Source organism: Somniosus microcephalus, unplaced genomic scaffold, assembly GCF_052327205.1.
Source record: "Somniosus microcephalus isolate GS21.2 unplaced genomic scaffold, FLI_Smic_1.0 unresolved_chr1, whole genome shotgun sequence".
Classification (NCBI taxonomy): Eukaryota; Metazoa; Chordata; class Chondrichthyes; order Squaliformes; family Somniosidae; genus Somniosus; species Somniosus microcephalus.
In genome coordinates this window covers 86,420,726-86,435,208 of record NW_028225179.1, presented here as the reverse complement: position 1 = coordinate 86,435,208, position 14,483 = coordinate 86,420,726, and the positions used below count along the sequence as shown (strand labels likewise).

Here is a 14,483-nt window from a genome sequence, read left to right as displayed (position 1 = left end):
AATGTCTCCCCTGATGAGGGAGAAGGCCGCGCGCGCTTCTTCCGTAAGGGGGAAGGAGGTGGACTTCATGAGGGGTCTGGCTTTGTCCGCATAATTCGGCACCCATTGGGCATAGTAGGCGAAGAGCCCCAGGGTTCTCTTCAGCGCCTTTGGACAGTGGGGAAGGGGTAGCTCCATGAGGGGACGCATTCTTTCGGGATCGGGGCCGATGATTCCGTTCTCTACTACGCAGCCGAGGATGGCAAGGCGCGAGGCGTTAAACACACATTTCTCCTTATTGTAGGTGAGGTTCAGCCGTTGGGCCGTACGGAGGAATCTTTCCAGATTAGCGTCATGGTCTTGCCGGTCGCGGCCGCAGATGGTGACGTTATCTAGATAGGGGAATGTGGCTTGCAGCCCGTTCTGGTCAACCATCCGGTCCATCTCCCTTTGGAAGACCGAAACCCCGTTGGTGATGCCGAAGGGGACCCTAAGGAAGTGGTAGAGGTGGCCATTCGCCTCGAAGGCGGTATACTGGCGGTCCTCGGGGCGGATAGGGAGTTGGTGGTAGGCCGACTTAAGGTCGATGGTAGAGAATACCCGGTATTGAGCAATCTGATTGACCATATCAGATATGCGGGGAAGGGGGTATGTGTCCAGCTGGGTGTACCGGTTTATGGTTTGGCTGTAGTCGATGACCAGGCGGTTTTTATTGCCGGTCTTAACGACTACAACCTGGGCACGCCAGGGGCTGCTGCTCCCCTCGATGATGCCCTCCTTCAGGAGACGCTGCACCTCAGAGCTAATGAAAGCTCTGTCCCCGGCGCTGTACCGCCTGATCTTGGTAGCGACGGGTTTGCAGTCGGGGGTGAGGTTCGCGAACAGGGAAGGTGGCGGGACCTTGAGGGTGGATAGGCCGCAGGTGTTACGCGGTGGGCGATTTAAAGGCTGCTGGTTGTCGACTGTGAGTGGGGGGAGGGGTCCACCGTATGCTAGAGTGACGTTTTGGAGGTGGGATTGAAAATCCAGCCCTAGTAGGACGGCAGCGCATAGCTGGGGCAGGACGAGGAGTTTAAAGTTTTTATACTCCGTGCCCTTAACCGACAGGGTCACAACACAGTAGCCGCTGATGTCTGTGGCGTGGGACCTCGATGCCATCGAGATCCGGTTGCGCGTTGGCTGGACAGTGAGGGAGTAGTGGCTCACCGTGTCTGGATGTATGAAGCTCTCAGTGCTTCCGCTGTCGAACAGGCAGGTCGTGGCATGGCCGTCTACTTTGATGTCCATCATTGACTTGGACAGCTGATGCGGGCGAGCTTGGCCTAGCGTGACAGAGGCTAGTGTGTGGCTGAGCGGGTCGCTGTAGTCTGTAGGTGAAGCAGTCATCAGGTCTGGAGGTAAGGTGGCGGTCGAGCGTGGTGGGTAAAATGGAGGCGCCCACGAGGTGGGGCAAAATGGCGGAGAAGATGGCTGCCCCCACAACCCACATGAGGCACTGCTGGCGTCGGTTGCCTGGATCAAAGATGGCCGCCCCCATTGCTCATCTGTGGCCTTGATAAAAGATGGCCGCCCCACAGTTCGCATGAGGCACTGCTGGCCTCTGCTGCTCTCCCTCTGCAGGCCTTCGCGAAGTGGCCTTTCTTCAGGCAGCTGGAGCACGTCGCGTTTTTGGCTGGGCAGCGCGACCTCAGGTGTTTCGCCTGCCCACAGAAGAAGCAGCCGGCGGCCCGGTCGCGGGGGTCCGAAGTCGCAGCCGGTACCGGGGGTGGCGGTCCCGATCGGGTCCTGGACGCCGACGCTGAGGTAGGTCCCGGGGGCGGCGCTACGAGGGGTATTGCGGTCGGGGTCGGGCCCGAGTCCCAGAGTCGCGAACTGTACCTGGAATACACCTCGAGGTCCCGCTGGGTCACTTCTAGGGAGTAGGCCAAGGCTGCAGCTGTGTTCAGGTCGAGGTCCTTTGATTCCAGCAGTCTCTGCCGTGAGTAGTCGGACTGAAGGCCTTTCACGAAGGCATCGCGGATGTTATCTTCAGTGTTTTCTGCAGCCGATACTGCTTTAAAGTCACAGTCCCTGCCGCGTGTTCGTAGCGCCCGTAAAAATTCAGCTACAGACTCTCCTGGCTGTTGCGGGCGGGATCTTAGGAGGTGTCTGGCATACATGGAATTTACCGGGCTCCGGTACTGCTGTTTCAGTAGGTTGATAGCGGCCTCGTAAGTAGTAATGTCCTGGATGAGTGCGTATACTTTAGGGCTCGCTTGGGCGGTCAGAACTCTTAGTTTGGATCTTTGAGGGACGCCGGATTCTTCCAGGTAGGATTCGAAGCAGCACAGCCAGTGTTTGAAGTCGAGGGCTGCGTTTGTTGCTTGTGGATTTAGATCCAGGTACGGTGGTTTGAGGGCTCGCAGCCAAGCCGGCTGCTGTGGCTGTTGTAGCTGGGCGTCTGGCTGGTCGTTTGGCTGCTCCGTTGACTGGTTGTTTGGCTGCTCAAGTGACGACATTTTAAAATTTAGTCAATAAAATTGATATACCTATCAATTCGTCCAATGAAAAGCGACGAGTTAAGAAAGTAACTATAGGTTTTTATTGACTAAATAACAGAGCCCACCCTCGTGGGTGATCGGATCCAAGAAGGAGGAATACCAGCCAGTCGACCACCTTTATACCTGGGCAGGTAGGTGGAGCCATGGGCGGAGTCGGCAGTGGTCAGCCCAGGTATAGCAGCGTGACAAGAGGCGACCTCGTACAGTGATACAACAATGTGAACAGTGATAACTATAGGGAAACGATCTAACAGTGATAACTATAGTGTAACGATAGTGAACGGTAAAAGTGGTTTACCACACCCTGTCCCTGCCTTCTCCCCATATCCCTTGATCCCTTTAGCCTTAAGAAATATATCTAACTCCTTCTTGAATATATTTAATGAATTGGCCTCAACTGCCTTCTGTGGTAGAGAATTCCACAGGTTCACCACTCTCTGGGTGAAGAAATTCCTCCTCATCTCTTTCCTAAATGGCTTACCCCTTATCCTTAGACTGTGACCCCTGGTTCTGGACTCCCCCGCCATCGGGAACATCCTTCCAGCATCGAGTCTGTCTAGTCCTGTTAGAATTTTATAAGTTTCAATGAGATCCGCACTCATTCTTCTAAACTCCAGCGAGTATAAGCCCAATCGACCCAATCTCTCCTCATACGTCATTCCTGCCATCCCAGGTATCAGTCTGGTGAATCTTCGCTGCACTCCCTCCATGGCAAGAACATCTTTCCTCAGATAAGGCGACCAAAACTGCACACAATACTGAAGGTGTGGTCTCACCAAGGCCCTGTACAACTGCAGCAAGACATCCTTGTTCCTGTAATCGAATCCTCTCGCTATGAAGGCCAACACACCATTTGCCTTCTTAACCGCCTGCTGCACCTGCATGCTTACCGTCAGCACAAGGACACCCAGGTCTCGTTGCACTTCCCCTTCTCCCAATCTATTGCCGTTCAGATAATAATCTGCCTTCCTGTTTTTGCCACCAAAGTGGATAACCTCGCATTTATCCACATCTGCCATGCATCTGCCCAATCACCCAACCTGTCTGAATCATCCTGGAGTTTCTCAGCATCCTCCTCACAGCACACACGCCCACCCAGCTTTGTGTCATCTGCAAACTTGGAGATATTGACCTAGAAATTCAGTGGGCTGCGTCACCCGTTAGCGCCCAAAGAGGGCACTTAGTGGGTTTAACGCCACTGGCCACGCCTCCCGCTAAATTTAGCAGGACGCTAATGGTGGCGCTAGCCGTTAGCGCTGCGCCGCTACCGATGACGTCATCAGTGTGCGCAGCGCCCCGCTACTGCCCCGATCACGAAATTTGGTAGCACCCCCTGCTTTAACGCCAGTCGCAATTTGCGACCGGTTCAGGGGGGCCTACCTGCGGCGGTAGAGGCGCTGAGGTGCGTGGCGGCCATTTTTTTTGCTGGCCGCCTGCCAGCACCTCTTCGCGCCGCCATCCCTGGCCTCCTGAGCCCCCACCTCAGTAGCGTTGTGCCGGTTGTGTCCCAAGAGCCCAGCACTTCTCCTCGGTGCCGGGCTCTTTTGCTGGCACTCGCGATCGCCGATCGCGCTGCAGCAGGCCCCTCCCCTTTAAGAAGGGGAGGAAGGCCTGCAGTACCACAGTGCACCGTGCCGCAGCGTGTGGCGCTGCGGCATGTTGCGCTGCGATTTTCAGTTGCAGCGCCCCAAGAGGGATGCTGGGCGCCTCAAGTAGCGCTGCGGGGCACCAGTGAATTTCTAGGCCATTACATCTAGTTCCCTCGTCTAGATCATTAATATATATTGTGAATAGCTCTGGGGTCCAAGGACTGATCCCTGCGGTACCCCACTAGTCACTGCCTGCCACTTGGAAAAAGACCCGTTTATTCCAACTCTTTGCTTCCTGTCTGCCAACCAGTTCTCTATCCAAGTCAGTACCTTGCCCCCAATCCCATGTGCTTTAACTTTACACGCTAATCTCTTATGCGGGACTTTATCGAAAGCCTTCTGAAAGTCCAAATACACCACATCCACTGGTTCTCCCTTATCTATTCTATTAGTTACACTCCTCAAAAAATTCCAGTAGATTAGTCAAGCACGATTTACCTTTTGTAAATCCATGTTGACTTTGTCCGATCCTGTCACTGCTTTCCAAGTGCTCTGCTATTACATCTTTTATAATAATGGACTCTAGCATTTTCCCCACTATCAATGTCAGGCTTACCAGCCTATAATTCCCCGTTTTCTCTCTACCACCTTTTTTGAATAGTGGGGTAACATTAGCTACCCTCCAATCCATGGGAACTGTTCCAGAAGCTATAGAATTTTGGAAGATGACCAGCAATGCACCTACTATTTCTAGGGCCACTTCCTTAAGTACCCTAGGATGTAGATTATCAGGCCCTGGGGATTTATCGGCCTTCAATCCTGTCAATTTCCCGAACACCATTTCCCTACAAATACTGATTTCATTTAGTTCCTCCCTCTCATTAGACCCTATGCTCCCCGACATCTCTGGGAGGTTATTTGTGTCCTCCTTTGTGAAGACAGAACCAAAGTATTTATTTAATTGGTCTGCCATTTCTTTGTTCCCCATTATAAATTCCCCTGATTCTGACTGCAAGGGACCTACGCTTGACTTCACCAATCTTTTTCTCTTCACATATCTATAGAAGCTTTTACAGTCAGTTTTTATGTTCCCTGCAAGCTTACTCTCATACTCTATTTTCCCCCCTCTTAATTAATCCCTTTGTCCTCCTTTGCTGAATCCTAAACTGCTCCCAATCCTCAGGTTTGCTGCTTTTTCTGGCCAATTTATATGTCCTCTCCTTGGATCTTATGCTATCCCTAATTTCCCTTGTTAGCCACGGTTGAGTCACCTTCTTTGTTTTATTTTTATGCCAAACAGTGATGAACAAATTCTATAGTACATCCATGCGATCTTTGAATGTTTGCCATTGTCTATCCACCACCAACCCTTTAAGTAACGTTCCCCAATCCATCCTAGCCAACTCGCGTCTGATACCATCGTAGTTTCCTTTATTTAAATTCAGGACGCTAGTCTCCGAGTCAAATACTACACTCTCCATCTTATTGAAGAATTCTATCATATTATGATCGCTCCGCCCCAAGGGGCCACGCACAACAAGATTGCTAATTAATCCTTTCTCATTACATAATACCCAGTCTAAGATGGCCTGATCTCTAGTTGGTTCCTCGACATATTGGTCCAGGAAACCATCCCGTATACACTCCAGTATTCCTCCTCCACAGTATTGTTACTAATTTGGTTAGCCCAATCTATATGTAGATTAGTCACCCATAATAACTGCTGTGCCCTTATTGCATGCGTCTCTAATTTCCCATTTAATGCCATCCCCAACCTCAGCATTACTGTTTGGGGGTGTGTTTACAACTCCCACTAACGTTTTCTGCCCCATGGTATTTCTCAGCTCTACCCATACAGATTCCACATCATCAGAGCTAATATCCTTCCTTACTATCTCCTCTTTAACTAGTAATGCTACCCCACCTCCTTTTCCTTTTTGTCTGTCTTTCCTGAAAATTGAATACCCCTGGATGTTGAATTCCCAGCCTTGGTCACCCTGGAGCCATGTCTCTGTAATCCCAATTATATCATATCTGTTTACATCTATTTGCGCAGTTAATTCATCCAACTTATTACGAATGCTCCTCGAATTAAGACACAAATTGGCCTAGAAATTCAGTATAGCCACGTTTGGGGTGCTACAGCCGGGCGTTCGCTAAAGTTAGCGCCTGGCGCAACTTAGCACCACCTTCGCCGATATTCAGTTGCATCGCCCCAAGAGGTTGCTGCTGTGCTAAAGCAGGTGATGCACGACTATCATAAGGCGCTAAGCCGGGGCGCTAACACCGAGGGCGGGCGCAGCGCAGGTGCGGCGAGTTTCTGAATGAAGGCAGACACGCTGGCACCGGTCAGCTCTTAAAGGGGGAGGGTCGACTTGTTTGGCTGCCACGCCCTGCACACTGCAGCCCTGAAGCGAGGCCTGACCATTGCTGGTTCATCAGTTCTACGCCCTGGACCATGGGGGAAGCCTGCTATTCTTCCAAATCCCATTGCACGCTCTTGCTGCTTGTCCAGAGTCATGGGGAAGGAGATGTACTGACGTCTCCTTCTGAAAAGGGCATTGGTCACCTGGCGGATGCAGCAATGTACCGCGAACTGGGAGATGTTGGCAATGTCCCCAGTAGCGGATTGGAAGGAGCCGGTGGCATAGAAGTTGAGAGCCACCATCACCTTCACTGCCACCGACAGAGACGTCCTGCTCCTCAGCTGTGGCTGCAGATCTCTGCGAAGCAGGTGGCAGATCTCAGTGACCACCTCCCTTCTGAATCGCAGCCTCCGAACACACTGCTCCTCAGACATGTTCAGATATGAGAACTGCTGCCGGTATACCCTGGGTGGGTAAGGCCTCCTGTGCCAACGCCTGTTGGCCCTTCTCCGTCTGGCCATGACTGGCACTCTCTCACGGCGTCTCTGATCCCTTTGAATGCAATGCAGAAAGCCAACGTTTCCACCCATTGCAGCCCCCATTATATGTGGTGACTCAAGGTTATGGCACTGAAAGTGAAATCCAAGTGTAAAGCTGTGGCCTGAAGCCAGAAGTACGAGCGCGGAGTCAAAGCAGAAAGCTCTCTGCCTTTGTCTCTCTCCAAATATCCGTCTCTCACACAGAAGGATTGGCACAAAATGGCTGCCACTTATAATGCAGGAGGAGTCCCCTTTAAATAGCGCCCCGCAGCGACTGGGAACCGTTCCCCTCTACCAGTCGCTGGGGGCGCCAGGCGCAAAGAAGGGCGGCGCCACTGAAGTTCCGGTTCGGGGCGCACCAAGGGCATTGCACCATGAAATAACGTCACGATCTGCGTGCGCAGCTGAGCGGGCACTGCGGTTTAGCGCCGCCGCTAAATCTTGAGTGAAGTTCGCGAGAGGCGCAGATCGCGCCGCACCCGGGCGCTAGCCGCTTAGCGCCCCACTTCTCCTAAGGCACTAGTGGCTGGCGCTAACAACTGAATTTCTAGGCCAAAGCCTTCAGGCTTGTTTTTTTTTAACACTCTTAGACCTTTTAGAATTATTATTTTTCTGTGGCCATGATTGATTTAAACCCTTGATTTCTCGGACAGCCACTTTTGCTTTTCTCCTTATCTGTCTTTTGCTTCTATCCTTTCTTCCATTTCCTCTGTCTCCCTGTACAGGTTCCCAACCCCCTGCCCTTTTAGTTTAAACCCTCCCCAACAGCACTAGCAAACACTCCCCCAAGGACATCAGTCCCGGTCCTGCCCAGGTGCAAACCATCCAGTTTGTACTGGTCCCACCTCCCCCAGAACCGATTCCAATGTCCCAGGAATTTGAATCCCTCCCCTTGCACCATTCCTCTAGCCACATATTCATCTGAAATATCCTTCTATTTCTACTCTGACTAGCACGTGGCACTGGTAGCAATCCTGAGATTACTACCTTTTGAGGTCCTATTTTTTAATTTACCTCCTAACTCCCTCTATTCAGCTTTTAGGACCTCATCCCGGTTTTTACCTATATCGTTGGTACCTATATGCACTACGACAACTGGCTGCTCACCCTCCCCCTCCAGAATGCCCTGCAGCCGCTCCGAGATATCCTTGACCCTTGCACCAGGGAGGCAACATACCATCCTGGAGTCTCGTTTGCAGCCGCAGAAACGCCCATCTATTCCCCTTACAATAGAATCCCCTGTCACTATAGCACTTCTGCTCTTTTTCCTCCCATCCTGTGCAGCAGAACCACCCATGGTGCCAGGAAGTTGGCTGCTGCTGCCTTCCCCCGATAAGCCATTTCCCTCAACAATATCCAAATTGGTATATCTGTTTGAGAGGGGCTGCGCCTACTATTCTGCCTGGCGGTCACCCATTCCCTTCCTGCCTGTGCAGCCTTTACCTGCGGTGTGACCAACTGATTAAACGTGATATCCACAACGTCCTAGCATCGCGAATGCTCCAGTATGTATCCATTCACAGCTCCAGTGCTGCAATGCGGTCTGTCAGTAGCTGCAACTGGATACACTTCCCGCACACATGGTCTTCAGGGACACAGGAAGTGTCCTTGATTTCCCACATAGCGCAGGAGAAGCATGCCACGGGGCCGAGCTGTCCTGTCATGACGTACCCTTTAATTAATTTAAATCAAATCAATACCACTAATTACACTACAATTAAATGATATACTCAAGGGCCCTTGGTTACTAGCACTCCCCGATACACAACAGGGACCTTAGAAACTATAACCACAAAAATTAAGACCTTCTAAATATTATAAACTATTAATCTTAACTGTCAAACTATAGAGTAGTATAAATACTCACCTGGCTGTACTCACCAATCAGCTGCTTCCTCTTGCCCGCGTCACTTTTTGAATCGTGACGTGGCTTCGGAACGCCGCCGCCGCTCTGCGAGGTTGGTAAGCCTTGTACTGCCGCTCTCTCCGCTCCCGACACTGGCCTCAATCAGCTCCCTCTCCTTGTGCCGACGTCACTTTTGACTTCTGATGTCACTCTTTGAAAATTCTGCCGGTGCTGAGTTGGTACCGCCACTGCCGCCTCACTGCTCCTCCCAGGTCCGCACTGCCACCGCCGCTGCTGCTGCTGTGGGGCCTACCTGCACCTCTGGCTCTCCTTTTATTGCTGCCGCCGCCTCGCCGCTCCTCCCAGGTCCACACTGCCGCCGCCGCTGCTGTGGGGCCTACCTGCGCCTCGGGCTCTTCTTTTATCACTGCCGCCGCCTCGCCGCTCCTCCCAGGTCCGCACTGCCACCGCCGCTGCTGGAAAATAGAATATGAGAGTAAACTAGCGAGAGACATAAAAACAGACTGTAAAAGCTTCTATAGGTATGTAAAAAGGAAGATTGGCGAAAGTAAACGTGGGTCCCTTGCAGGCAGAGACAGGAGAAATCATAATGCGGAATAAGGAAATGGCAGAAACATTAAATGAATACTTTGTGTCTGTCTTCATAGAAGACTGAAGAAACATTCCGGAAATAGTGGAGAACCAAGGGTCTAGTGAGAATGAGGAAATGAAAGAAATTAGTATTAGTAAAAAAAAAAAGTACTAGTGAAATTAATGAGACTAAAGGCCCACAAATCCCCTGGATGTGATGGCCTACATCCTAGGGTTTTAAAATAAATGGCTATAGAGATAGTGGATGCATTGGTTTTAATCTTCCAGAATCCCCTAGATTCTAGAACAGTCGCCACTATTCAAGAGAGGAGGGAGAGAGAAAACAAGCAACTATAGGCCAGTTAGCCTGACATCAGTCATCGGGAAAATACTAGAATCTGTTATTAAGGACGTGGTAACAGGGCACTTACAAAAATCATAATAGGATTAGGCAGAGTCAACATGGATTTATGAAAGGGAAATCATGTTTGACAAATCTGTTAGAGTTTTTTGAGGTTGTAACTAGCAGAATAGATGAGGGGGAACCAGTGGATGTGGTGCATTTGGATTTTCAGAAGGCATTCGATAAGGTGCCGCACAAGAGGTTATTGCACAAAATTAGGGCTCAAAGGACAATCCCCCCCCAATCCCAGGAATCAGTCTGGTGAACCTTTGTTGCACTCCCTCTATGGCAAGTATATCCTTCCTTAGGCAAGAAGAAGGGGTAATATACTAGCATGAATTGAGGATTGGTTAACGGACAGAAAACAGAGAGTAGGGGTAAACAGGTCATTTTCGGGTTGGCAGGCTGTAACTAGTGGGTTACCACAAGAATCAGTGCTTGGGCCTCAACTATTCACAATCTACATCAATGACTTAGCTGAGGGGACCGAGTATAATGCATCCAAGTTTGCGGCTGATACAAAGCTTGGTGGGAAAGTCAGCTGTGAGAAGGACGCAAAGAGATATAAACAGGATAAGTGAGTGGGCAATAAGGTAGCAGATGGAGTGTAATGTGGAGAAATGTGAAGTTATCCACTTTGGTCAGAGAGTATTTTTTAAATGGCGAGAGATTGGGAAATGTTGGTGTTCAGAGGGACCTGGGTGTCCTTGTACACGAATCACTGAAAGTTAACATGCAGGTACAGCAAGCAATTAGGAAAGCAAATGGTATGTTGGCCTTTATTACAAAAGGTTTGGAGTAAAAAGAAAGACTTGCATTTATATAGCTCCTTTCACAACCACCGGACGTCTCAAAGCGCTTTACAGCCAATTAAGTACTTTTGAAGTGGAGTCACTGTTGTAATGTGGGAAACGCGGTAGCCAATTTGCGCATAGCAAGGTCCCACAAACAGCAATGTGATAATGACCAGATAATCTGTTTTGTTATAAGAGTAAAGATGTTCTATTGCAATTATATAGAGCCCTGGTGAGACCACACCTGGGCCTAGAAATTGAGTAGCCTTAGCGCCGCATTTGAGGCGCTAGAGGGCCTAGCGCCGGAGTTATGGCCAGTTTAGAAATTCCCTGGGGCCCTAGAATCGGCGGTAGACCGGTTGCGCTGCGCCGGCACCGATGACGTCATCGGTGTGCGCAGCGTCCCGGTTGCCATGCCGACGGGCCCCAGCGCCGAAATTCAGTTGCGGCCGCCTCGCCCGTGGCAGCCGCAACTAAGACTCTGGCAACAGAGTCTTACATCAGTTAGCGCCTGCGCCTTAAGGTCGCGCGGCGGCCGGCCGCTTTCCCGCCGGCCGCCTGCCCGCACCTCCCTCCCCGGACTCCTCCACCCCCCCCCCCGCGGAACAGATGCTTCCGGGCTGCGAGCCCGGCACTTCCCCGAGGTGCCGGGCTCATTTTTCTGATGAGTTTACCGGCCAGCGGGCGGGTGCAGGCAGCTCCTCCTTAACTGAAGGAGGAGGCCTGCACTTCCCGAGCCTGCCGCACCGCATCGGGCACTGCAGCGCCGGAATAGCGCCGCAAAGCGGCAGGTAGCGCCCAGTTTCAGGCGCAAACACCCTTCAGTAGCGCCGGCAGCCGTTTGGGCGCGGCGCTACTGAATTTTTGGCGCGCGCAGGGGGACTTAGCGCCGGCGCTAACTTTCCGGCGCTAAAGCCCTGGCGCGGCGCCAACTGAATTTCTAGGCCACGGAGTCTTGTGTACAGTTTTGGTCTTCTTACCTAAGGAAGGATATACTTGCCTTAGAGGGAGTGCAACAAAGGTTCACTAAACTGGTTCCTGGGATGGGAGGATTGTCCTATGAGGAGATAAATTTACGGCACAGAAGGAGGCCATTCAGCTCATTTTATATGGACTAGGCCTATACTCCCTAGAGTTTGGAAGAATCAGAAGTGATCTCCTTGAAACGTATAAAATTCTTAAGGGGCTTGACAGGGTAGATGCAGGGAGGATCTTTCCCCGGGCTAGGGAATTTAGAATTAGGGGTCACAGTCTCAGAATAAGGGGTCGGTCATTTAGGACCGAGATGAAGAGAAATTTCTTCACTCAGAGGGTGGTGAATCTTTGGAAGTCTTCACCCCAGAGGGCTGTAGATGTTCAGTCGTTGAGTATATTTAAGACAGAACAATAGATTTTTGGATATTAAGGGAACCAAGCGCTATGGGGATAATGCGGGAAAGTGGAGATGAGGATAAGATCAGTCATGATCTTATTGAATGGCGGACCAGGCTCGAAGGGCTGACGGGCCTACTCCTGCTCCTATTTCTTACGTTCTTATGCTTTTATGTTCTGATCTAACTTCACAGATCAATGAAACCATTCTCCCATTCCATTCGGTGTCTGTCTACTGTTTGTGTTTCCTCCCTTTCCCCTTTCAGTTCAGCCCGAAGTGTTCATCTCCAGAAGTGACCCCAATGGCCAGGACAAACCGCCCACTCTCTCCTGCCTGGTTACTGGATTTTATCCTGTAGACATCGAGGTGACCTGGCTAAGGAATGGAGAGCCAATGTCTGAGAGCCACTCCTCGGGGGTTCGACCGAACCACGATGGGACCCATCAGATCAAGAAAGAGATTGAAGTGACTGCTGGGGATGAGGATCAATACTCCTGTCAAATTGAACACAGCAGCCTGGCAGAGGCAAAGGTCTATTGGTGGGGTAAGGAACTGCACTAGATGTGTGCGTGTGTCTCTGTGAGCATGTATGGAACATAGGAACAGGAGTAGGACATTCGGCCCCTTGAGTCTGTTCCACCATTCAATGGGATCATGACAGATCAGTACCTCAACTCCATTTACTCACCATTGCTCTACATCCCTTGATACCCTTACCCAACAAAAATCACTCGATCTCAGTCATAAAACTTTCAATTGAACCCACAGACTGGGGGAGAAAGCTCCAGATTTCCACTGCCCTTTGTGTGAAGAAGTGCTTTCTGATTTCACTCCTAAATGTCCTGGCTCTAATTTTAAAATTAGACTCGGTTGTTCTGGATTCACCACCAGTGGAAATAGTTTCTCTGTATCTACCCTATCGAATCCTTTTATCATTTTAAACACCTCAATGTGATCACCTTTCACACTTCTACGCTCAGCGCAATACAAGCCAACTTTGTCCTCAAAATTTAACCCTCTGAGCTGGTATCATTCTAGTGAATCTGCACTGTACCCCCTCCAAGGCCAATATAGCTCACGTGAGGTTCGGTGCCCAGAACTGAATGTAGTACGCCCGAGGTGGGTTAGAGGAACAAAGGATCTCGGAGTACAAATACACAAATCACTAAAATCACTGAATGTAGTACGCCCGAGGTGGGTTAGAGGAACAAAGGATCTCGGAGTACAAACACACAAATCACTAAAATCACTGAATGTAGTACGCCCGAGGTGGGTTAGAGGAACAAAGGGATCTCGGAGTACAAATACACAAATCACTAAAATCACTGAATGTAGTACGCCCGAGGTGGGTTAGAGAAACAAAGGGATCTCGGAGTACAAATACACAAATCACTAAGATCACTGAATGTAGCACGCCCGAGGTGGGTTAGAGGAACAAAGGGATCTCGGAGTACAAATACACAAATCTCTAAAAGTTGCGCCACAGGTTATCAAGGCCATCAAAAAAGCAAATCAAACACTGGGGTTTATTTCTAGAGGGATAGAATTGAAAAGTAGTGAAGTTATGCTAAACCTTCATCGAACCTTGGTTAGACCACTGTGTACAGTTCTGGTCGCCGTATTATAAAAAGGATATAGAGACACTGGAGAGGATGCAGAGAAGATTTACAAGGATGATACCAGAAATGAGAGAGTATACATATCAGGAAAGGATGAACAGGCTGGGTCTCTTCTCTTGAAAAAAGAAGGCTGAGGGGTGACCTGATAGAGGTCTATAAAATTATGAAAGGTTTTGATAGAGTGGATACAGAGAATGTTTCCAGTTGTGGAGAAGAGTATAACTAGAGGCCATCAATATAAGACAGTCACCAAGAAATCCAATAGGGAATTCAGAAGAAACTTCTTTACCCAGAGAGTGGTGAGAATGTGGAACTCGCTACCACAGGAAGTGGTTGAAGCGAATAGTATAGGTGCATTGAAGGGGAGGCTGGTCAAACATATGAGGGAGAAGGGAATAGAGGGTTATGCTGATAGATTTAGATGAGGAAAGATGGGAGGAGGCTCGAGTGGATCCCAAACACCGGCATGGACTGGTTGGGCCGAATGGCCTGTTTCTGTGCCGTATCTATATATATAAAGCGGCTCTTCTGTCTGTCCCGATGTCTGTCTGTCCCGATGTCTGTCTGTCTGTCTGTCCGTGTTCTATACGTTTGAAAGTTACAGAGCGTACCGACGCGCGCTTCACCTCAAAAGAAAGCTTGCGATTCCGGACCGGTCATAGGCGTATTTACCTTTCGGCCGGACAAAAACCGCGCCCGCGGTATCCGAAAAACGTTCAGCGTTCCGCTCATTAGCATCTCATTAGCGACCGTGTGACGTCAAGGTCGACCAATCGTACGGCGGGTTCCTGGCGCGTGCCGTCTGACAGTTGAGTGTCGAGTGACTCGACGATTGACCAATCCTA

The 14,483-nt window shown here is 50.3% G+C and overlaps 1 protein-coding gene across 3 annotated transcripts in view; it reads left to right on the top strand.

The window, feature by feature from the left end:
- Window positions 1-14,483, top strand: part of LOC147095556 (class I histocompatibility antigen, F10 alpha chain-like) — an 86,095-nt gene that overhangs the window by 33,270 nt on the left and 38,342 nt on the right. For all 3 annotated transcript variants that reach the window (XM_085974683.1, XM_085974682.1, XM_085974681.1), the window contains exon 4: window positions 12,285-12,563. In XM_085974683.1, the coding sequence (XP_085830809.1) occupies window positions 12,285-12,563 (279 nt within the window). The remainder of the gene's footprint in view (window positions 1-12,284; window positions 12,564-14,483) is intronic.